Raw genomic sequence first — 25,028 nt, forward strand, 5'->3', positions numbered from 1 at the left:
ATCTATAATAAAAAAATAATTAATCATTTATAACTAATTTGTAACTAATTATTTTTATATATATTTTTTGTAATAAGGACTAAAAGATAATTAAAATATAAATTATAAAGACTAAAAATATTACTTTCAAATTATAAGGACTAAAAAAAATATAAATTATAAAGATTAAAAAAAACACTTTTGAACTACAGGGACTAAAAGAGAATTAAAATATAAACTATAGGGTCTAAAAAAATCACTTTCAATAGAGACTAAAAATGTAAGAATCATGAAATTATAAGAAGTAAATGAATAATTTAACCTTATTTTTAAATAAAATAATAACGTGCTAGTTTATAATTAGTTTACTTTTCTACGTGCATAAAGTATTTTTAGTAAACTATATATCCTCGATCCATACCCACTAAAAGATATTACTTTTTAGGTTAAATTATAAAATTCGTCTCCATACCCACTAAAAGATATTACTTTTTAGGTTAAATTATAAAATTCGTCTCCTTATTTTTTATTTTTCATTATTTGAGTCCTAGAATTGATTTTAATGTTAAATTTTAAATATTAAACAAATTAAAAAGTTGGCCAATATTTTCTTAAAAAATAAGAACTTAAATAAATGTTTAAGAAATGATTAAAACTTTGATCCTAATCATCAGTGACACACTCCTTTACCATTAGACTCACATACCCATTTTAGATATTTAGTACAAAATATAATATTAATATAAATTTTATACAAAAATAACTCATAATTCAATTTTTATTATTTTTTAAAATATAATATATAAAATTAAATTCTATTTTCATATATATTAGAATATGGATATTTATATAAGTTTTATTTTTATTTTATATATTATATTTTTATAATGTTATGTATTTTTATTACATTATTCAAAAATTATTTTATATAATAAATACATAATATAAATTTTATATTTAACGCATATTTTTTAATATAAATTATAATTTCATAAAATAAAAGTATTTTATTTACCTATATTAACATATTTTTGTTATTTATTATAATAGTATTTATATTTATATTTAATTTTATTCAATCAGGTATGTAATTTAAAAAAAAAATTAAATTACACATTAAAGATACGTAATTAAACAAAATGATAATATTTTTTATTTTTTAAAATATTTATGTATGTGATTTATTGACAGTATTTTTATCTATATTACAGTAAATAACATGAATATCTTAATATAGATAAAAAAAGAATTGTTACTAAATCACAAATATTATTTTAAAAGATAAATATAATATATAAAATGAAAATTGAAATTATATAAATATATATATTTTAATTTATGTAAAAAAAATTAATCTTATATATTATATTATAAAAGAAAATATATATGATTATAAAAATATAATAAATTAAAAAAAATTAAATTATGAACTATTTTTGCATAAAAATTATATTAATATTATATTTTACACCAAATATTCAAATAAGCATTTAAGTATAGTGATAAAGGAGTGTATTTTTCACTTCAAAGACCATAATTTTAGTCCTTTCTTTGGAAGACTTAATGAATTCTAAAATATAAAAAAATAATAAATTAAAAAAAAAATAAGAAAACTGATGTAGTAAATAGATAAAATAGGAGGATGGATTTTTTACTTTTCAAAAGAACTTTTATGGATGAGATTAGTGGTGCTGCATAAGGCAGCTAAGTGACGCAAATATTTGTTGATGTTTTCAGGTTCATTCACCAAATCACTTTCTGTTCACGCAATTATCGTGTGATATAGTTCCTTCAGACTTATAGGTATGAAAAAAATTGAGTGTTGTTTCGTGTCGGACAAGTGACATGACTAGCCAGGTAGTATTTTATTTATTTTGTCAACATTAATATATTATTAAAGAAACTAAATTAATTTCGACCATCACGAATTTACTACTCCATTATTGAAGGGAATACGAATAGCATAAGTTCAATCTATCAAGCAGTGGAGAATTTATGGTTATATTCTTTTTTAAAATTCAATGGATGTAAGCACATCAAATATACATATTTTATATGATACACATAACATATTGAATCGAGAGGGAAATATTATTCAACTTGGGGGAAAATGGAAACTAAGTAGTGTAGGCATTATGCATGAAATAATTTTACATTATCATTTAATTATAAATTATTATATATTTATGATAAATTTATTTATTTTTAGAATAATTATTTTAAAAGTCATATTAACAATAAATTTTAATTTATTTAATGAATAATTATATAATAAATTATCAACTTGTGTAATTATTTTAATTTAATTAGAAATTTTGAGTTGAAATGATAGATATACAGTTACTAAAGAAGAATTTTACCATCTATAATTATATCTTATCTCATTGGAATATATTTGCCTTCCGTTCATAATAATACTTGTGTTCTGTAATAAAACTACTGTAATGCATAACACTAACAGTTAAACTAAAAAATGAGATAGAAAATGATGAGAGGGTAGACAAAATTTGTGTGCAGCAGCTTTCACGGGATACATAATTATGATTAACGTGGCCAATGTCTAGCCACCAAAGAATGTGCATAACGGTTAAGCTAGGGCACTTGTACGTTCATATGTTACTTACTATGTATCAGCAATCAGCTTCAAGATAGTAGAGACCCCCGCTTCTTTGCTTTGAGTTTGTCCTTGCCAACTGTGCCATCTGATGGAACAGGGAAAAAAGAAAAGGCAAAATCAACTTCAGATCTTTAAGAAAGAAAGCAAAAGCAGTGTCCTCCATCCATGATCCAACCCCACATATAGGCAGTGGATTTATTTGATAATACCTTAAACACAAACCTTTTTACTAGGAACCGTATGATTAGGCATCATTTAACTGTACCACTACATATCAATAAAGGTTGTACTTTCCATCCATTTTTCTTTAATAGTAAATAAACTCTTATATCATCAACTGTAGATCGATTTCTAGTCAATTCTTCCACGCAAGGCAGTGATAAAAAATGGACAGAGTCACTGATTTACCTTACAGAATAGTACTCCAAAACATTATGTGTTATTTGGATAATAATATATTAATCTCAATGCTTCTGAATCACCTTCATATTTTATATATATGTGTAGGGTAAAAATGAGATCGAGTTTCTTCTTTTTTCTTATCTGAATGCATTATTATATAAATTAAGATACAGATTGCCCTTTTTTACCTTTCTCTCCTATCCTTGGTTCCAGATATAGGTTTGAATTAAAGTATCAACAACAAGGAGGCTTGACAGAAGCATTTCGAGTAGAAAGGTAAAAGGCTCCCATGATTATTTTAAGTTTAATTATGATCAAAACCTGCCACTTTTGCTTTTGCCACCACAAGATGCTTATGCTTACCAGATTGTGGTCTTGATATGAGGAGATTAAAGAATGAATTCAAACGTACGTCAAGTCAAGAGTACCCCTTCCCTTTGTTTGTTTTTCTTTCACTTCTGTAACCTTTTCAAAATTATAGCAAACACAATGATTATTCTAGAGAGACACGAATAACATTTGAGGTTCACGAGTCCATGCCACTTTTAAAACTTGATATGCTAATAGTATTCACTTTGTCTGTTCGTGTTTATAATAAGGAAAAACATAAATGAACACCTCAAAGTGTTATTTAACACCGAATGAAAGAGGGAAAAAATGAGTAAAATATATATTATAAGATTTTTTATGTGATAGAAAGAGAAATACAGAAAATAATGTGTGGTGAGAGAAGTTTAAAATGAAGAGATGTTCAAATATCACTGTTGTAATAATAATTAATAAAAAATATTTAATAAACATTCAAAATGTTGACCAACACTTAAAAGAGAGAAAGAAAAAATAAAATAAATACATATGATAAAATTTATATATGATGAAATAGAAAAAAAGATATAGAAAAACGTTGAAATTTTTAAAATAAAAGGTGATTTAAGTGTCATTAGTCTAATTAGTGAAGCTAGTTTTACTGTCTCCGAATGTGACGTGTCGCTTAAATTTATGGATAAAAGCATTATGGGCCAGCCAGAAGATTAGCCACCCAATCAATTCATTTTCATGACAGTGAAATGGAAAGCCATGATTGTTGAGATATCATGGCGCCATAAATGCTCTTCATGTCATTCCTTTATTCCCAATGCCTTGAACTGGATTCTTCTGCGTAAACTCGAAGCACGTGATTTATAATTATTGTTAGTACATTACAACTTGCAAGATTTTAAAATTTGTTTTGGGATGATCATTTGAGAGACAAGATTCGTGAACTTAGTGAGGTGTGTGTATTTTTGGAGAGGCAAAGAGGGAATCCGGACCTTAGAGCTTGGACACTTTGGGAGGATTAACTTTGTTTTTTGTTTATGGGACTTGAGACTAAGAGATTTTGATAACTTTTTTTCTCTTTAAGGTGCATAACATAGGGATTTTCAAATGCGAAACACGGTGGTTTTCAGCACGTAATGGGGAAGAAGCAATGGTAGAAGAAGAATAGTTCCTTACTCTACTGCTTTAGTCTGTAGATAAAATTAATTTGTTTGGTAGCGAACTTATTATGACTCTATTGTTCTTATCTGGCTGTCTCTCTAGCAAAAAAGACAAAACTACTGTAGTAGGAAACATGAAGAAGAAAAATATGATTAGAGGACCCAAATCTTATAGACGGCTAAACGAAATAAGACAACGAAATTAATTGCTGGACAGTGATTTATAGTAATATGGGCATTAGGGTGTATCATGGTCAAATGGTTAGGATGATGGCTTTAACAAACAACTTTAGCATTTTGGGTACATTAGAAACGAGTGAAGTTTAGGAAAGTAGTAGCCACAAGTTCTACTTTTGTGTAAGGTAAAAGCAGGGCATGCGAATGAATAGGTAAAAGCGGGAAGTTGGAGAGTAACCTCAGCCTTAGAGCAAACTGGTCAAAAAGCATTCTAGAGTGTACAATGCACTAGATCTTGAACTATTAGATTTCAAAGTAATATAAATATTGGGCTTAATTATTAATTTAGTTCTTAAAAGATTCAATTTGGTTTTTAAGTTTTTAACATATTCAATTTGATTTTTTTTTAAATACATTAATTTAATCTTTTTCGTCCAATTGAACTGACATCATTAGGATTGTGAATTTCAATGATTTTTGTTTACAAATAGTGCAGATTAAAATCAACACTATATTTATTATTATTTTTAAAAAATAAAATGTTTCATTTTTCTTCTTCGTACCATCATCTACCCTTTACCCAAAAAGATGCCTTCATCCACCATAATCACAAACCCACCCCCACCCTCGCCCAACCCTACCACCATCACCACCCTAGAGTAGGAGGAGTTCTTCGAGATTAGTGCTTCATCGTATCTGTTCAAAGAGAATGAGAAAAATCATAAATGCTCTTGCCACTCACACTCTCATTCATCCCTAAACAAACCTTGGTTACGAACATAGAATGAAAATCCTTGTTGGCGCTTAGCATCTCCCTTGCATGCTACCACATGGCGTCGAAGGCAAAGAGGACGAGGCCGGAGGAGGGGCAAAGGGAGGAGATGTGGGAAAATCATAAGTACATGGTTGTCGTTAAGTAATAAAATATCAAATCCACAAGGACTGTGTTTTATGATTACCAAATTATCGTAATTCAAAAATATAAAACGAGATATTTTATTTGATTGGAAAGAGAAAATATTAAGATAAAATAAAAAAGGAAAGTAAATTAAAATAAAAAAGAATAACAAGAATTAGATAAAAATTAAATATCGAAGATTTCACACCAAGACTCATGTTCAATTAATCTATCAATTCAAGGTTCTTCCCTAATTCTCTTTTAATGGCGAATTAATCTAAGGTAATCTTTATTCTTTCAAGAAATAAAAATGTATCTAATTGAATTAATACCTATTGTCGTTGTGTCATGTTCAATTAAACATTTTACGCTCTTTACTAATTCGTTTCACCCACCTAGGATTAATCTTATTGTTGTGAATCAAAACCTAAGTTATCCTCTCATGGTTCCAACATGTAATTTCACCTCTTAGTTCATCCTTAAGCATCTGACATCATGCAAACAGTGATCAAGCATCTAACATGTATAAGTTCAATGAGAGAAGAATTAAAAGAACAAAATAGAAGAGAACCTCGAATAATTAGATTATCATAAACAATAGTCAAGGGCTAAGTCCCAATCCTAAAGAAAAATAAGAAAGCACTAAAACATAGAGAACAAAAACAAGAGATGAGATAAGTACATCGATACCAAGAAAGAAGAAAACTATGAATCATCTTCAATCTTGATCCTTGTGTTGCCACTTTTCCCTAGGGTTTACACTAGTAGGGAACTTCCCAAAACAAACTCTAAAAGGTCTATTTAAATCTAAAAACCTAAAAGGGGCCAAAGCCCATTACAATTAAAACACAAAATAAATAAAGCAAAACAAAGTGTTGTAGCGAGCATTAATTGCATAACCAAAATCACATTTAGAATGTGAGATTCTCGACTTGGTGTTTTCACAAAAGTTATAGATAATTTTGTCCTTGAAATTTAGGCGCCGATCTCATGTCATTTCAACATCTGCAAGTCAATATATCCTCAAAAAACTGCACATACATCATGGCCTCTAGATCAAAGTCACTCCAAGCATAGAACCTCAAGCATCCATGGCAATCTCCTTAACTAATCCACCTTTTTAAGGACCAAGACACAAAAAAACTTCAAAAATTCCTATGTTATGAAAACTAAAGAAAATAAACATGCAACTAGTCCTAATTAACAGAAAATGAATGCAAAACTACATGAATAAATATGCAAAACATGGAATAAAATGCACACATCAGGGGCAGAGGCAGTAAGCGATGAGGGTGAAGGCACGAAGGAAGGACTTGGTGAGGATATGGGTGGTGGAGAGCTTGTTGCAGGCCTTGTGGGGGTGCTAGATGGTGAGGATTTGGGTGGCGGTGGGGATCGGGGGAAATGGAAGCGTGTGGCAGAGATAGACGACAACGGGAGGGTCATAGATGGAATGATGCTACTGAGGCTCCTTTAGTGAATGGGTGTCTTCTTATGTTGCTTCTGCCTCCATGCAGTGCAGTGCAGTGTAATGCAATGCAATAATAAACATATAGCGATTTTTAATTGCCACTATTCATAAACAAAAGTCACTAGAATTCACAATTCTAACGATGTTAGTTCAATTGGACAAAAAATTATCAAATTGATACATTTTTAAATAAATTGAGGACCAAATTCAATTTTTAAAATAATTTGAAGACCAAATTAACAATTAAGCCTAGATATTAAGATCACCTCCATCCTTTGTTAATAGTGAAGGTGCTTTTTAATGTATGAATACTTTGTGCATTTCCAACATCCAAAGTCTTGCATACCACATTATTTATTTAGTTTCAAAGGCTTTGTGGTGCCACTTAGGCATTGTCCTATCAAGGCAGTAAGGGTGATCCAAATAAAAAAGAAATTGTAATTTTAAACTATCAAACAAATCTAAAAATTTAAAAATCAATAATTGAAAAAATCGAAAACCCAACCTTTGTAATTGGTTTGATTTTTAGTATACTTATATCTATTTTATACACAGTCGATGTTTAACATTATGTAATCTTATTTTAAACTTTTAATAGTCATAATGATCTATAATATAATTTTTATGAAAGGGTTAAATCTATTTCTAGTTCTTATAGTTTTATGATTATGCAATTTTGACCCTGAAACTTTTTTATTGTTGTCCTACTTAAACTCGACAAGTCGTTACTCTGCCAGGTAATTTATTACTCGGATTTGGCAGGATATTGTACTCAATATTCGATCAAGTTAACAACTTAGAAATAGAGATTAGTAGTTTTAAATAATGAAAGAGAAAAAACTCTATTTGTCAACCAAAAGATAACAAATAGTCTCTAAATCCAAGAAATATCTATTATTTAAGGAAGGATAAGATAAAAAAAATCATATATTTCCTTTATTACAAAGTATGCACTCAATTCCCCCTCTATAAAAATCACAGTTCAGACATTCTATTCTCATGTTAACCCATATACTTATATATATGTTTATCTTTATGCTTTTAACTTGAGCATCAAAGTATCTTTGCAGGTACTTTCACCTTTGTTCGTGGAAGAACTCACAAAGGATCACTGTTGTGAGAAGTTTCTTCCAAACTTGATCAGAACAATTGCACAATTGATTTCTCACATTTTTAAAAGTTAACAATTTTGATTCATTGTTAGTCTACCATAAACATTTTAACAAAAACTTTCGATGTGACATCAATGTGATAATGTGACATTGGCTTATTGATGTGACAAATGATATGACAAGTTGATACATGTCAACGTGACATTGATAATGTGATAATACCACATTAGGGATCAAAATTTGGACGATTTATGTCATTTTAACACTTATCACATCATTTGTAACGTTGTCATGCCAGTATCATGTCATGTCAATACTTTGCAATATATTAATGGTGGACAAAAATGCTAATTATTTTAAAAAATAAAGGATCAAATGTGCAATAATTTTTTTCAAGGGGCCAAAATTACAAAATTATAAAACTATAGTGTTCAAAATAATCCAAATCTTTATAAGATGTTGTGATTTTTGTTGTTCTAATAGTAATAAGTATAAAATTAATTTAAAGCATTTTTTATTTATTTTGTAATTGAGTTTCACAATGTACTTTTATGTTATAGAAACAATGAACTAATATTGCTAAATAATAATTTTAAATAACAGTAAAGAATACTACTTTTAAACTAAAATATTTAACTAGAATCTTAAAAAAGAAAATCATTTTTTTAAATATGTAAACTTAGTTATTAAATTTTATATTGTATTACTAAATTTTTAAAAAAGGTTAAAGTAAATCAAACTAAACTTCAAAAAATCAATTTGATTCAATAATGTTTTCTTTAACCATGTTATTGAAGCAAATTATTCATTGTCTTTGTTAATGACTAATATCTTCAATTGATTGATCACTTTTAATAGAGTATTTTTTCTTAATTGCATTTTTTCATCTATAAAGTTCAAATCCAAAATTTTACTTAAGATAATTAAGTTTAGTTCCACATAAATAAACCATTTGTTGGTAATTTTATTCAATAATATAATGTTACATTCAAATCAGCACAGAATATCCTAAATCTCAAACAAAATTTTAACAATAATGATTTGATACAATAATGCTGTGATAGAAATGATGGCACTAACAACAATAAGATAAAAAAATAAATAAAGAACAAATAGTCTTTTAGGCTCCCATGGTAGAGGTAGTGGAAAAGTGTATTCTTTTTACATGTAAAAATTAAAGATAGTAGCTGAGGTTTTACAATAACTAAGGCAAATTCTATTCAACCAATCAACTGAGCTAGGGTAATGAAAAAGTAGACCTACACAACATATGTTATTACTACAAGGTAAAATAAAATGAAAAATGTAACGAATAAAAGTAAACAATTTTTGTTATAAAAAAGAGACATTAATACTCTTATGATTTCTATTACATTTTTAGTATGATTTCAATAGAAAAACTTTTTATTAATTTCTTTACTAATACTTTTAGGTCACCGCGTAGTAAAACTCAAATAAAATATAATAATAAGTAGGGAAGACTTTGAAATTGTATTCCAATTCAGACGACTCAAAAGAAACGCTAAAAAAGGGACATACTTCTAATAAAATAGGGGCGGGGGAGTAGGTTAAAATGTTAATTTAATATAAATAAAAAAATATATTATATGTAACTTAAAAACAAGATCAAAATTATACAACTATATATTACTACTAAATAAATCATTTGTACTGTATTTATATTTATTAATATTAATTTATTAACATATACTAATTATATTATTAATGATAAAAAATATTAGATATTACTACTAAATACATTAATTTGTAGTATATAATAATGATGATAGTATTAATACATCTGGTTTGATAGTGACTCCAATACAAACAGATCTAGCCTATCTCGGATAAAAATATCAAATAGAATTTTTTTACAAATTATTTATCTAAATGGGTCTGTTTTGAAATTATTTATCTCGTGGGGGTATTTTTTTACTACAATGCGCATGTTCCCCATAAAGGTGACACGTGACATGATAATATTTTATAATCTTATATATTATCTTTTATAATATAATATAAGATTAAATTTTGTATTTACATAAATTAAAAAATATATATTTATATAATTTTTATTTTATATATTATATTTATCTTTTAAAATAATATTTATGATTTAGTGACAATATTTTTTTATCTATATTAAAATATTCATGTTATTTATTGTAATATAGATAAAAACACGGTCAATAAATCACATACATAAATATTTTTTTAAAAATATTATCATTTTATTTAATTTCGTATCTTTAATGTGTAATTTAATTCTTTAAAAACAGATCCATTTCAAAAAAATAAATCTATTTCGAAGAGGCACATTATAGTAAAAAAAACAGACCCACATAATAAATAATTTTAAAACACATCCATTTAAATAAATAATTTATAAAATGAACCCCATTTAGTATTTTTGTCGCGACCTCAATTTAGCAGCTAGAAATAATTAATTTATACATCTGGTTTACAACGTGGGAAAGAAACATCCCAATTAACACTACTTGTACTGTAACTCCATTTGTCAAACAATACTAAGACCCGTTTCGGATTTCACTTCTTAGGAGGTCCTGCAGTAAACTACAAGTCCAAGTTAGTGTGCCAGAGGGAGTAGGGTCAACCAGTCTTTTTATCAACTTTAAATACAAAAATAGATGTTTCCAGTGCTGCTGTGTTAAGTACATGGGGTGACTCATCTCCAACAACGCACCTAATATTCATGTTTTGACACTATGAAATTGAATATGATATGCCACTTAAGCCACTGCTTGTTCCATAAACTCCTATTTTTAAGAGGGTATAATAATTCATAACACGGAATGTCAAACCAATTATGTAGGTAACTATTGTCAATAACTTTAGTCCTACCTCCTAACTCCTACCCATGGCCAACACAAACTTTATGCAGTTATTAAAATTGGTACTGTAACCAACCAATACGGCACGCCTTAGTAATGACTCTTTCCCAAACCACGAAATTTATTATGTGAATATATGCTCAAACAAAATTATAACACAAAGTGCCATAAATTTGATTTGGCATCAAGGATTAACTTTGCATATCGCGTGTTACGTTTGTATTCGATTAGTAGATAAGATTTTCTACTCCCATTCTCCCAAGTCTACACAAATTTAATTATCACAGACCATGCTTAACAAAGTGCCACCAATGAAACGTATTCTGTGGGGCAAGCCACGAAATAGTTATAGCATATTCACAGGGCGACAATTATTAATGCCGTACAAGCATTTCCGCAATTTTGTTTGTGTTTATCCAAGGAAAAGCCACTTTTTATTTGAAAATGTAGAAAGAAAAAGGATAATTGAATACTAGTTTCCTTAAAAACAACACCTTGGGTTAAGTCCCCCTCAACCCTCATGTTTAGTTGCCAAACATTTAGTTTGGAACCAGAACAGATTAACGTGATAAGCCGAAGGAAGGTGAGGTTAACGTCTAAAACAGAATTTTCGGCGTCTTTCTTGCAAGGAGAGAACTGCTTCTGATAATACACATGTACCCAAATTTGAGGGTGTCCAAAACGAATGATAGAGAATTGGAGATCTTGGAGTATTATTATTCACAGATGCTCTAAGACCATAGAATAATTTCTGACCACAATGAAGTTAAAAAAAAATCCACAGGAAAAAGACAAGACGCAGATAATGCTTCATGATACATGCATCAAAAAGGAAAATAATGCTACAACTGAATATCGAAGGTCATGCTTGAACATAATTCACTGCGCGTAAGATCAGAATATAATAAGCACTAACATCCACCACCACTTACAGTGCCGCCAAAAAATGTTGGACAAATGAAATTTGAGAGCCTAGCACATAAAATAAACCTAACCCAGACTTTGGTGTTTGGTCCACCTATGACCTACCTCTCAAGAAGCATAACCAATTCACAGTGTGGAGTATGTGGAAAAAGATCAACAGCCATAGCCTTTACGGGATGGAATGCCTCTGAGATGGGCATAGACTTGGCCCTGTGCCGTGCTAAACCAGCACTGCTCATGTTTCTCCATCCTCTGTTGTCTTTATTTCCTTTCTCAATTTTTACGGGGGATGGCGTACAAAGCTCAATAGCATTTGCCACCAAAGTTTCAGGATTACAGGATATGTAACTGCATTTAATGGTGCCCAATTAGATTAGATTGCATAGAAAAATAAAAATTACTTTTAAGAGAATAGAATAGTTAAGAACAACTAACACAAGCCTCCGCAGGCCTGGATGAGTTCTCAAAGCTTTGATCACCTGTTGTGACATCACAATTCAAAAGTCAGAAATTTAAATTAAGAGAAAATATAACATTAAAAAAATTATCTCCTAAAAAAATCAACAGCAAGAAGACCACCACATATTGTACTGTATTCTGTAACCAAATGGAATAAGAAAAATATTCCAACAAAAAGAAATGTTGGACCAATGGCATGTAAAGAAAGTTCATGTATAATGATCATCTCTACAGAACTGTGGAACAGGACCACACAACACTAGTAATGAATTATGTGTGGAATCACAAAAATTACATAGTCAAATGTTAAGCAAAAGTGAACCTGATTTATTTATTTTTCTTTTTGTTTCTAGAGAAGGAAGGTCTAGTTGCACCAAAATGGGAGAATGCGAAATGTGGGGGACCAGTGACCACCACATAACCCTAGCTCCTAATAAAGACCATGTGAAATTTCAGCTACACTCATTAAACCTGACTTATGCTGTAATCTTCTGTCATTCCAAAGCCCTTATTAAGTACTTTAAAAAAGACAAATAACATTGCTCTCTATGTAGTCTTTCAAAATGGGGTGGACAGCTAGGCAAGAGAACAAAAGGAAGTTTTCATGGGAATAATGCCATGTTTTGGACCATATGCTATATTAGTCACAGTTGCAATTGCTTGCATATAGAGTATATGGTTCTTACAGTTGGATGAAGTCCAGCACGTGGAGGATCAACAATAGCAACAACATTTTTGAACTGTTGCAGTGAAGTCTTCCCATTTTCAGAACTGATACCCTTCTGAACCTCACCTCCAACTTCTGCATTATTATTTTCTGAGTGAGATGTAATTTCACCATTTTCAGGCTCTGGGCAGGTACCATCCACAGGAATGTCATTGCTACTTCCAGAGACATTTGGATCATCACTTTGTTCCTTGGCCACATTAGCATCACCCCTTAACAGAGATCCCATCACGTCCTCAGCCTGTTCAGAGATCCCATCAGCTTGTTCACAAGTGCAACCCTTCTGAACCTCACTTCCAACTTCTGCAATGTTATTTTCTGGACAACGAGATGCTATTTCACAATTTTCAGGTTCTGGGCAGGCACTATCCTTAGGAATGTCATTGCCACTTCCAGAGATATTAGGATCATCAACTTGTTCCTTAGTCACATTCAGGTATTCCCTTAACAGAGATCCCATCACGTCCTCTGCCTGTTGCCTCATATAAGCCAGCAAAAGTGCAATGTAAGTCAACAATTAAATAAAAAACAAAATATTTCCATGAGATATAATTCAGTGCCAAACATTTTTTACATCAACTAAATTCCAGTCTTTTTCTAGGTAGAAGCCATTAAATAATTCAACCAGGAATTAGAATCAAGACTGCTCTCACCTTCGAACATATAAATTTAACGTTTTTTATGCCATTAATCTCAGCATTCCTATGCGCATCAGATACAGCAGAAGCATTCATTTCAATTCCAATCACCTGAAATAATCAAAACAAATATGGATCAACCAAATTTTAAAAATTAGGAATTTTGAAAAATAAACTCTTAATCAAAGAGGAAAAGAAGTCCAGTCTGAAAATTTCATTTAACCTCTGCAAAAGTAATTATTAAATCATATATTATCACTTTCCAAAGGGGCCCATTGAGCAGTCAATGCCCCAGATACAAGAACTGCAAACCAGAAAAAGGAAAGGAACTTAAATGATGATTATTACCATACCAACTCGATGTGCTAATGTCAGGCCAATTGTTCCTGTCCCACAGCATATATCAAATAGCAGTGTGTCAGGACCTAAGCATGACCAATCTCCAGCAAGTGAATACAACTTCTCAGCAGCAAGAGTGTTAACCTGCAGTAGAAGTAGACTCAAAATTCCATATACAAGGGGAAAAAATTCCCTTCAAAACAGTGCAAAAAAATTATTGCTATTCTGACCTGAAAAAATGCTGTTGGAGATATAGAAAACTGGAGATTGTTGATATGATCATGGATTCTTACATCCTTGGCATTATTATTTTCATCCACCTCAGGATCACCAGCTGCTTCAGGAATGGGAAGTGAATGCAGTGGTGCATCAGCTGGCGCCACATTGGATATTCCTTGGTGATCCTACACATAAAACCAACTATCATATCAGAAGTCGTTTAAAAAATTAAGCTACAACATAAAATGCCATTAGAATTGATAGTTTGATGTGTCAGGCAAAATGAGGATATTCGAATAAATGGTAATGCTAACGGAATTTTATTTAAGGAACCTAACCTACTAGTGCTGGGAGAGAAAGAGGGGGATAATAACATAATTACTATCTAGCAAACACTGGAGCAGAAACATCTTTATCCTTCCAATTTATATTACATAGATATGCACATGTATAAAAATTAGAACTTGACATACAATACAATGTCTTACAAAAGAAACTTGGGAGAAGAAGGGCAGCCACCTGAACAACCAGAGCTGTAAGGGGTAATATTGGGCAATGTGAAGTAGCTCCGGCAACAAATGCCTGAGCAAGCCTCTTGAACTCAGCAGCTACTTTTGCATCATCAAAGCTTGCAGTAGAAACCTATAATCAACACCAAAGGCAAAGAGTTCTGAGTGACGCTTTAAAAAAAAAGAGGTATACAAATCATAAGCTTCAAGTAATCAGGGGTCTTGTCTCCCTGCATACATAAATCATACCACAAGTTTACAACGTCTCCATAACAATACCACTTACAGATTAATTTGGCTTGTCAGTCTATATTCCATCTAAATGTTCACAATCACATCAAGCCTTTAAGTTAATGAACAAGAAACTATCACCCATCCCCTGCCCATCCCAACGGACTTACCAACATTATTTTTTAACCTGCATATTTACCAAGAAAATTTAAAAAAAAATAGAAGAAATTTACCTGCACAATAAGCATGACCTCTGCAACACCACTAAACGTTTCAGCATCAACAACATTCCCATTTGTTCTCCCTTCTCGAACCTTACAAGAGAAATATGAAAAAAATTGCTTCAAAAAGGGTAAAAAAATATATAATCAGATGAGAAAAAAAAATTGAGCCACATATTCAAATGTGGCCTTAAATTTTCAATACTAAATCCAGCAAAATTATACCGTCAATTGACGCCAAAAACCAGTATTTTTAAATCTGTTCCAAACTGGTAAATCACTGTCCTGTAGAAATTCCTGAAAGATTGTAGCATATTTGCAAGCAACTGTTGAAACGTTTGGGCAGTCCACTGCTTCCTCAACTGCTGTTACACCTTCCCTGCTATAATATTTTAGTATACAACTAACAACTTACAAGCAATGCCTTCTAGTAACAGAGAAGATGCACATTACCTGAAGTTTCCAAGCATGAAGCCTACTGTCACTTTGCCTTCCAGAGAATATCCAACAGAAAACTCACACTTGTTACGGTATCCATTTACAATAGGGGATGCAATAATACCCTCTAGTTTGCACGGAAGACCACCTGCAGAAGTGTAAAAAGAAACGACGAAACAACTACATGAGCCATTAAAACTCTTACTACACACTTTCAAATAAACCCAGATCACAAATAGAGCATATAGGGGGTGCACTAAACTATGACCCAGAACTATAGATTAAATTCTTGAACAATTGAAGATTTGAAAGAACTTTTAAGATTTAAAATAACACACTACCTATTTCCCTAGACTTGAGAATCCATTCAGGAAGAGAAACGCCATTTGGACAAGCTTTACGAGCATTTCTAGTCTGTCAATAAAATTTCATAGTTTAATTTTCCGTTTCTTTAAAAAAGTAAGAAACATATAGAATAGACAAAACTACAATGATAAAATAGGAACAATCATGACTAACAAGTTTTTTGAGAATCTGCATGAGGGAGCTTGTTTTCTGCTCCAACTGATCAGCATAGGCCATATGAGCTAGAGGAGTCACTGCATCACGCACATTTCTTGTCTTTGCCAAGTTATCATTATTTGTTTCACCATCCAAAGTCCCACTTGAAGCAACATCAACCCCTGCATTTTCCTCATCTAATTCTTGACGGGATGCAACAATGGCATTACTTTTCTTTTCGAATGACCGAGGAAGAACATTAGCAACCTTTACCGTTTTGTTGCCAATTGATTTTCCTTCTAATTCCTATTAAATTGATTAATTTAAATAATCAATTGCCAATTCTCAATGAAACTACAAAGTAGATGGATCATTAGTCATAAGAAAACTACCATTGTTGAACTCTTCAACTGTTCTTCATCTTCAAAAGTAACAAAACCAATCATCATGCCTTTCTTTTTCTTAGCATGCTTAAAAGGTATGCCCTGGAAAAAGGAACCAAAACAAGAATCAAATTGACAATGCTAACTAACTTAAGTGAATTGAAAATCAGAAACTCTTGAAAGTAAAATAAAATAACCAAACAAACAGGCTTACCTGTTCGCTGAGAAAAGTCCTCAAATTCTCGGAGCTCCATTTCCGCGGCAAATGCACCAAGCATATGTTAAGCGCGTGATTCGCGCCACAACCGTCATCACCATCGTCCACGACGGCCTCCGTCATCATCACTTCCTCCGAGACGGCGCGCTTTTCGTCCGACTCGGTCTTCAGTGCTTTCTTCGCGCGCTCGGAGGTCGGGTCCCACGTGTTGTCGGGGCGGGGGCGGAGCTCCTCCTCGCCGTGCGCGTATCGGCAAGCGCCGCCGTGGCTGCACGATCCGTTGTGGCTCCGGAAGTAAGAGCATAGGCTGGTCTTCCACAGCGGATGCAGCGAACGGTCTTCGACGTCGTCGTCCCTCTTCCGTTTCGCGGTTGGAACAACGTCGTCTTCTCGATTGAGCTGAGAGTCTTCCGGAGCCGTTTGATGCGGTTCCGAAGTGGAATCGTGACCGTTGGTTGGGTCCAGGGTTTTGGAAGAAGAGAGTTCGGTGTTTGAGAGAGGTTCCGCCATTGCCAGCTACACACAATGCACTCCGCCTCTGCTGCGATAACTGCTAAAAAAAATAACTTTTAGTTCTCGATTGGGCCGGGTTGTGCATTGGCCTATTAACTATAAAGCCATGGGTATTGCTATTGAAGCTTCTATTTTTACTATTCGCAGTACCAACATGGTGTCTTTTAGCCATATTTCCAAATTTCCCCTTGAACAGGCACAACAGAAACATGTTTCCGTTACATAAATGGGTGAAAAAATAATAATGAAAACACAATTTTATTGTACAACTGCGTAACAGAATTGTGTTTTCAATATTACTTAGGGGTGTAAAAACAAAAAAAGCAACAGAAATACGATTCCATTGTATAGCATATAACAAAATCATATTTTTGTTGCATTAATTTTTTCACCCCCCCATGTGTGCAATGAAAATGATTCCATTCTCTTTTTTTTCTTCGTTTTTACTAAACAAAAGTGTACTTCTATTGCACACCCTTCCCTCATTCCCATTCCTCTTCCCTTATAAACACAAACAAATCTTGGGGTCATTGGGTTCAGGTCTGATGGGTGATGGTGCACAGTGGTGGTGCCCACAACCCTAACTCTCCCCAAGCCTTCATCCTCTTCCCCGTAACCCCTCTTATTCTTATCGAACCAAACCAAGACATCCTTAACCCCCAATCCTTCCTCTCCTTAAACCCATTGACCCCCTCATCAACACATATTCAAAACACCTCAGCCAAACCTATAAACCCTTCAACACAGATTCAAAAATGGTGGACTATCGTGGTGGGGTGCGTGGAAGACATCGTGGTTGAGGGGGATGGCATGCACAGAGGGGTTTGTTGGATTGTGGTGGTGGTGCATATGTTGGGGTTGCATGATGATGTGACTATAAAAGGGCAACACTGCTTTTTTTAGGGGAGGGGTCAAGGTAGCGCAAGGGAAGGGGTGGTGACACGGTTTGGGAGTGGCATGGGGGAGGGTGGCGACACATGTGTTTTGTATCTAGGCTGAGGTGGGGGAGACGATTTTGGATCTTAGGAGAAGGGAAATGGGTGTAGGGATTTGTTGAGTGGGAAAAAGAGAAATTTTCCAAGGTTGGTAGAGTCAATAGCAAGGGGTTGATTGTGGAAATAGTTGTTCCCTAAAGCCATCAATAAGGTCTACATAGTACTAGTACCTTTAAGAAATTCTAGTAATACAACTTTTTTACATATTTTAAAATAATTATTCATTTGCTGAAATTTATGAAAATCATAACTTTGTGTGAATGTCACTCTTTATTTAATTGTAATGGTAGTTTTTAATAAATTTTAATCTTTAATTAATAACAGAATGCATTAAAGAATGTTGCAACCATTCCAAAATAAGTGTTATTTTTTTTTTAAAAAAAAGTTGTTCAATATAAGTGTTTTTTTAGTTTTTCAATGTAATAATTATTTTTTTTCACTAATATCTTTAATAAGTGTCACTTATGGTTGGGCAAAAAAGTCCAAATTTGCCAAATCTCGTCCAACATTATCTCGTGCTAATCCAATTTTAGTCCACTTTAATGGATTGGATTTTTTTATCAGATTTGCATTGAAAAATTGTTTATGGATCCGAAACTAATTCTAAACAAACATACCTTAAATGAAAACCTAAAACCCGAAACCCGAATGGAAAAACCCATAAGGATCCATAAGTACATTACCCAATTTCCCAGTCTTTGCTCAGAGTCTCAAACACCCAGTTCACACTTTGCACTCGCATTTCCATTGTTGATCCCCTTCTCTTCTTTATTCTATTGAATCTCAAACCCTAACAACACTTTGTTGAATTGAATATGATTCAGTGAATCGTCATTGTTCTCAATCGTTCTGCGTTTCACTTCGCTTTCAGTGAGTTCGATGAACCCTAATGTTGATATTCTTTTTGCTTTATGTTTTTATCTTTTCTCTAATCTAGTGTCTCTAACTCTCTGTGCAGGTTGGATAATTTGATAGTTTTTTCTTCTCCCTGATTTCACTCTAAATAGTTGAATCTAGCTTCTCTCGATCTAAGGTAATAATGATAGTTTGATATATATATGATATTTTTTTCTTCATTTTATATTGGCTGAACATATATGATAGATATTATGTCTAATTATTTATGTTGGCTCCCAAAGGTGATCATTTTTCTTTTAGTTTTTTTCCTTTGTGGGGGATGTGGGTTTGTTGTTTCCCAAAAGGGGTTATTGCCAATGAGGTTTCTAGATTATAAACTACATACTCAAATCAAATTATAATTATAAGCAAGATTTGGAAATGGGTTTTCTCTAGGTAGCTTCTTTTATTTTTTTTGGAGAAGGGGTGATACACTCCTATTTCTAGGATTTCAAGTTCATCACGCTTGAATTTCTTTAGATAATTTTTCAAGAAAACATAAAAATCAAAAAAGGAAAAAGTTAATTGAGGTGTGAAATGATAGAACATTGTCATAATTCCTAAGAATTGACAAGTTAAGGATGATTTGTTACATTGAATTAGGAAATTCAAAGACAAAACCAAGGTTAATTGTTGGATCGAGTGACCTCAGAATAATTAAGAAGGGGGGGGGTTGAATTAATTATTCCTAAACCTTTACCAATTAAAAAATTACTTTTTTAAGGCTTTTACTAAATTGTTAAGAGAATGGGGAGTAGAAGAGAAACTTAACAGAAAGTAAAAGCGGAAATTAAATGCACAACGGAAAGTAAAAGAGTAGGGAAGAAGAAAACAAACACACAAGAGTTTTTATACTGGTTCGGCAACAACCCGTGCCTACATCCAGTCCCTAAGCGACCTGCGATCCTTGAGATTTCTTTCAACCTTGTAAAAATCCATTTACAAGCAAAGATTCACAAGGGATGTACCCTCCCTGGTTCTCTTTGAACCTAGTGGATGTACCCTTCACTAGAACTGATCCACAAGAGATGTACCCTCTCTTGTTCTCAGTCAAACCCAAGTAGATGTACCCTCTACTTGTACCACAAAGGATGTACCCTCCAATGTGTTGAGACAAAGATCTCAGACTGTTAAACCTTTGATACTTTGTGAATGGGGATACAAAAGAATTCTCAGGCGGTTAGTCCTTTAAACACTTTTGTATTAGGGAATGGGAAAAATTAAAAGAATTCTCAGACTGTGTCGTTTTGAATTCTTTGGCAAGGGAGAAGGGAGACATAAAAGAATTCAGGCGGTTAGTCCTTCGTTCTTTTGGAAAAGGGAGAAGAGAGACACAAAAAGAATTCAGGCGGTTAGTCCTTGGAGAATTCTTTTTGGTAAAGGGAGAAGAGAATGAAAAGATGAATAACACAAGTTTTCAAGGTTTGGAAAACCAGAAAACTTCTGAAAGCTTTTGGTACAAAGAAGAAGAAGAAGAAGAAGAAGTTCAAAGAGACTCAGAAATTACTGTGGAAAAATTGCTTGTATTAAAAATGAATTGGAAAAGATATTTAAGATTCTTGAAATGCAAAACAAAGCCTTGCTTTTATAGACTCTCCATGTCTGGTCAAGAAGACCATTCAGAAGAGTTATAACTTTTAGAAAAACTTAAAACCAATTTGAAAAAGTCAAAAAACCTTTTGAGAAGTTACATCTTTTGATTTATTCAGAAACAATCACTGGTAATCGATTACCAAATTAGTGTAATCGATTACACAAAGCTTTTAAGTGAAAGGATGTGACTCTTCACCTTTGAATTTGAATTTCAACGTTCAAGGGCACTAGTAATCGATTACCAAAACATTGTAATCGATTACAACTTTTTGAAAATAATTGGAACATTGTAAATTCTGTTTGAAAACTTTTTCAAACTCATTTTACTACTGGTAATCGATTACAACAATATGGTAATCGATTACCAGAGAGTAAAAACTCTTTGGTAAAAGGTTTTGTCAAAAATTCATGTGCTATTCAAAGTTTTGAAAAAACTTTTTAATACTTATCTTGATTGAGTCTTCTCTTTATTCTTGAATCTTGAGTCTTGAATCTTGATCTTGATTCTTGAGATCTTGAACCTTGAATCTTGATTCTTGTCTTTAGACTTTCTTCTTGAGTTCTTGAATTCTTCTTGATTCTTATCTTGAACTCTTGAATTGTTCTTGATTCACTTGAGTTGTTCTTTGATTGATCTTTGAGCTTTTTGTCATCACCTTTGTCATCATCATTGTTATCATCAAAACACCTTTGAATCACCTTTGATTCACCGTGAAGCTTTGCTTCTACATTAATTTCTAAGAACTTCGAAAAAGTTTTCTTTCACAAAGCTTATGTAATCCTTACTAGAAGCGAATCGCTTGATACAGGTCACAGAGTTTTGAATTGATGCCACTTCCAGAGAGGAAAGATAAGTCAGGGTAGACGCCACAAGGAATATCTTGATAAGTCTGAGATTGGTTCAACAAGGAACCTAGAGAAAAGCTCTCACAAAATTTTATCAAATGTCAAAAGTTCCCTTGTTGAAAATGAAATCCATACATATAGAATATCTGAACAAAAAGATAGAAATAGACATGAGCCTTTAAAACAGTTTGGGCTAAAATTACAACGAAAACAAATTATAAATAAAAAAATATAACATATTTGACATGAGCCTTCAAATTAGTCTGAGCATTCAGCAACAATTAATATTCTTAGTAGGACCTCTGTCTCTGGACCTTCATCCTTCTCCACTTGAGCCTTGTTAAGTATGTATGCTACCATTTATTGGAGGGTATCCACTGACTATTTGATCCTACTCCTGGTCATAGATACCTGTATTTGGGCAGTTTTAGGATTCTCATCAATTGAGGATGATTCGTTACTTTGAATTAGGAAATTCAAAGACAAAACCAAGGGTAATTTCTAAGAACTTCGAAAGAGTTTTCTTTCACAAAGCTTCATTTCCAAAATGAGTCAAAACTAATTATAAAGTCAACATTTGTGCTATTATACTATAAACCTAAAGACTACCAAGGCTCACTACTAAAGACCCAAGCATAAAATATTAAAAGTCATACACAAGCAGCACTTCTAATGATGTGCCTAGCACTAATAAGCCCAATAAGTAGCCTTTTTAAGGATATGTTCGACAAGTCATTTCAATTAGTTTGTAGCTTTTTTTATTAGTTGAAAAACTTGTTTGACTCTTCGATAAGTTGTTTTTAATAGCTTTAAGAATTTTTTTAAACACTACTTAAAGTAACGTTTTTTAAAATGCTATCTTCTCACTTCTAACTTTTTATATTTTCTTCTATTTTTATCCTTAATATATTTATTGTTTTCATATCATTCTATACTTTTCAGCCACTTCAACAACTAGTTTTACCAAACACTTATAATTTAACAAGTTAATTATTTCTGTTTTTAACTATTAGCTTTCAGCTAGTTTTATCAAATATAACAAAAGTAGTTTGTTTTACAAGATTTAGAAAGTAGCTAATGTTATGATTCTCATTCTTATAGATATTTGGTATGTAAAGTTATCTAAACTCTCTTAATTGTTTAAATAAAAATTCATTATAATCAATTATTTATCAACAAACTTCTTTGAACTAATTTTTTTCTTTACATTTTTTATTTTTTAATAAATTAATAGATATTTGTAAATACTGGATATCTACATGTATACCAAACTTAGTACATTAAATTCAACAAAAAAAAAAACTCAAAGTAAATTAAAGATATACTATGTGGCTAGTAATTGCTCATATCTTAACCTTTCTTATTATCTTTGCTAAAGTAAAGGAAAAAAATCACATGTATATCTTTATTTTGGGGGTGTATGAACGAAAGAAAGAGAAAGATAGAGAGAAAAAATAAACCAAGAGAGAAATATCAAATACTACCCCTGCCTCCTTATAGTTATCATGTAAGAAATTGTTTTTTTTTTATAAAATAATTGTCATTTTAACTTTATAATGTAACATTAATTACTCTTTTTCACTTGTATCCCTTGTGACATTAATGATATAAGCTACAAAAATAAAAAAAATAATTAATGATGATAAGTTTAATTTTATAAAATTGCTATTATTTTTCTGTCTATTTAATTTTTTTTTCTTGATCTTTGTAAAATAATGTAGGACAACAACTATAATAAGATGAAGCAAGTATATAATAGAATACGAAGAAAATTAAGTTGAAAGTGAGATAAATAATTAACAAGTCCCTATCTAAATAAAATGTTATTGTCTACCTTTTTTTTAGAAGAAGGCAAATAAGGTATAATTATATTAATAAGAAGGATATACATCAAAACAAAAGAGAAGGACGAATACTAAGGTACTATACATATAATATCCTATTTCATATACCCCAATTTTAACCCCAAAAAACCAAAAAAAAAATGTCTTCCAAAAGTATAGTTTAAAAAAAGAAGTATCTCAAAGAGCCATCGTAGACAGACCAAAGGATTCAAGCACCAAGATGAGAACTAATAGCCCGCAACAGATCCCTTTTTATATGCAATCCATTGCCAAGTAACAGATTTGATGGCCACCAAAATTCCCCCAGGTTCTGACTCTACACTATTCAAAATTGCATTGTTTCTGGCATTCCACAACATCCAACAAGTTGTGTGCCAAAACACCATCTTGGTCCTCTTGTTTCTGACCCCCCCTATAGAATGTCCTATTTGATCGTATAAATGATCAATGTGAGGAGGCAAAACAATGTGTCCCCAGCCACCTAAACACTTGATCCAAATAGTTTATGAGAACAAGCATGAAAGGAACATATGGTTTTTGTCTTCAACATTAGCTTTAAAAAAAGAACAAGAACAAGTGTAGTTTGGAATGATGATTCCACACTTCTGTAGCTGAGTGGCCATTGGTAATCGATCTAAGAGAAGCCGCCATGAGAATACCAAGACTTTAGAGGGAGCTAGCGTAGCATTTCCTAAAATTGTTATGAAAATTATATGCCTGTTGATTGGCATCCGAAGAGATCCTGTGTTGTAGTAGTATTCCATATGTTGATGATATTGTAAATCATTTATCAGAGTTTGCATTCCATACCCAATGATCCTATTTGTTATGACAGAATTGAATCCATTGTAAAAGTGAGAGAAGGTGCTCTAGTGATTGTTGTTCCCATTGGAAGAATGGTCTTCTCCAATTCCACGACCATCCCATGCCTTGTTCTACTGAATAACAGACTTGCAAAATAAGAGCATCCTTGTTATCTATGATTTGGAACAAACAAGGAAATGATTCCTTCAAGGTAAAATTATCCAGCCACCGAATACTCCATAATCCAGTGTTGTTTCCATCCCCAACCACTTTTGTTAGATGCTCCTTGAACCAATCTGTTGGGCCAGTAGGAGAAGATTCAATACTCACCGAGTCTCTCCACCAAATTGACGAGAATCAACGATTTGTAAGGAATCATGGGTAGAAATATTATCATATTTAAAATGTAGCAAGTTGTACCAAATGGCCGAGGGTTTTGTTAGGATTTGCCATTTCCATTTTGCAAGGAGGCTCAAGTTGAAGAGGTGAAGACCTTTCACACCCAATCCCCCTTGGCCTTTTGGAATACATATCAGATTCCATGCTACCCAAGAAATCTTTTGAGCTTCTGTTCATCCCTGCCAAAGAAACTTAGTCAACAAAGATATCACCTTTTTTGGAGCTTTGTAAAAGGAGAAGTATAAGGGTAAACTACCCATCGTCGAATTTATCGAAACCAATCTCCCCCCAATAGATAATCTCTTTTTGAACCTCTCGATAACAGGCCTCCACGTGTTGTACAAA

The 25,028-nt window shown here is 32.2% G+C and overlaps 1 protein-coding gene across 1 annotated transcript; it reads right to left on the bottom strand.

The window, feature by feature from the left end:
* Positions 1-11,802: 11,802 nt before the first annotated feature.
* LOC100777601 (zinc finger CCCH domain-containing protein 24) lies at positions 11,803-17,364 on the bottom strand. Its single transcript, XM_003540691.5, has 14 exons — positions 16,790-17,364; positions 16,585-16,677; positions 16,211-16,498; positions 16,033-16,105; positions 15,707-15,839; positions 15,479-15,632; positions 15,266-15,346; positions 14,812-14,934; positions 14,304-14,477; positions 14,083-14,217; positions 13,750-13,845; positions 13,056-13,568; positions 12,346-12,389; positions 11,803-12,258 (listed from the first exon to the last, which is right to left on the bottom strand). Exons 1-14 carry the CDS (start codon positions 17,300-17,302, stop codon positions 12,012-12,014), a joined length of 2,667 nt encoding a protein of 888 aa, XP_003540739.1. The 5' UTR covers positions 17,303-17,364; the 3' UTR covers positions 11,803-12,011.
* Between the last annotated feature and the right edge of the window lie 7,664 nt (positions 17,365-25,028).

Source organism: Glycine max, chromosome 12 (assembly GCF_000004515.6).
Source record: "Glycine max cultivar Williams 82 chromosome 12, Glycine_max_v4.0, whole genome shotgun sequence".
Classification (NCBI taxonomy): domain Eukaryota; kingdom Viridiplantae; phylum Streptophyta; class Magnoliopsida; order Fabales; family Fabaceae; genus Glycine; species Glycine max.

Coding starts and splice junctions, on each gene's coding strand:
- LOC100777601 (XM_003540691.5), bottom strand. CDS start 17,302: ATGGCGGAACCTCTCTCAAACACCGAACTCTCTTCTTCCAAAACCCTG. Junction 16,499..16,584: donor AGTTGAAGAGTTCAACAATG/GTAGTTTTCTTA, acceptor TCAATTTAATAG/GAATTAGAAGGAAAATCAAT. Junction 15,633..15,706: donor TTCATGCTTGGAAACTTCAG/GTAATGTGCATC, acceptor ATATTATAGCAG/GGAAGGTGTAACAGCAGTTG.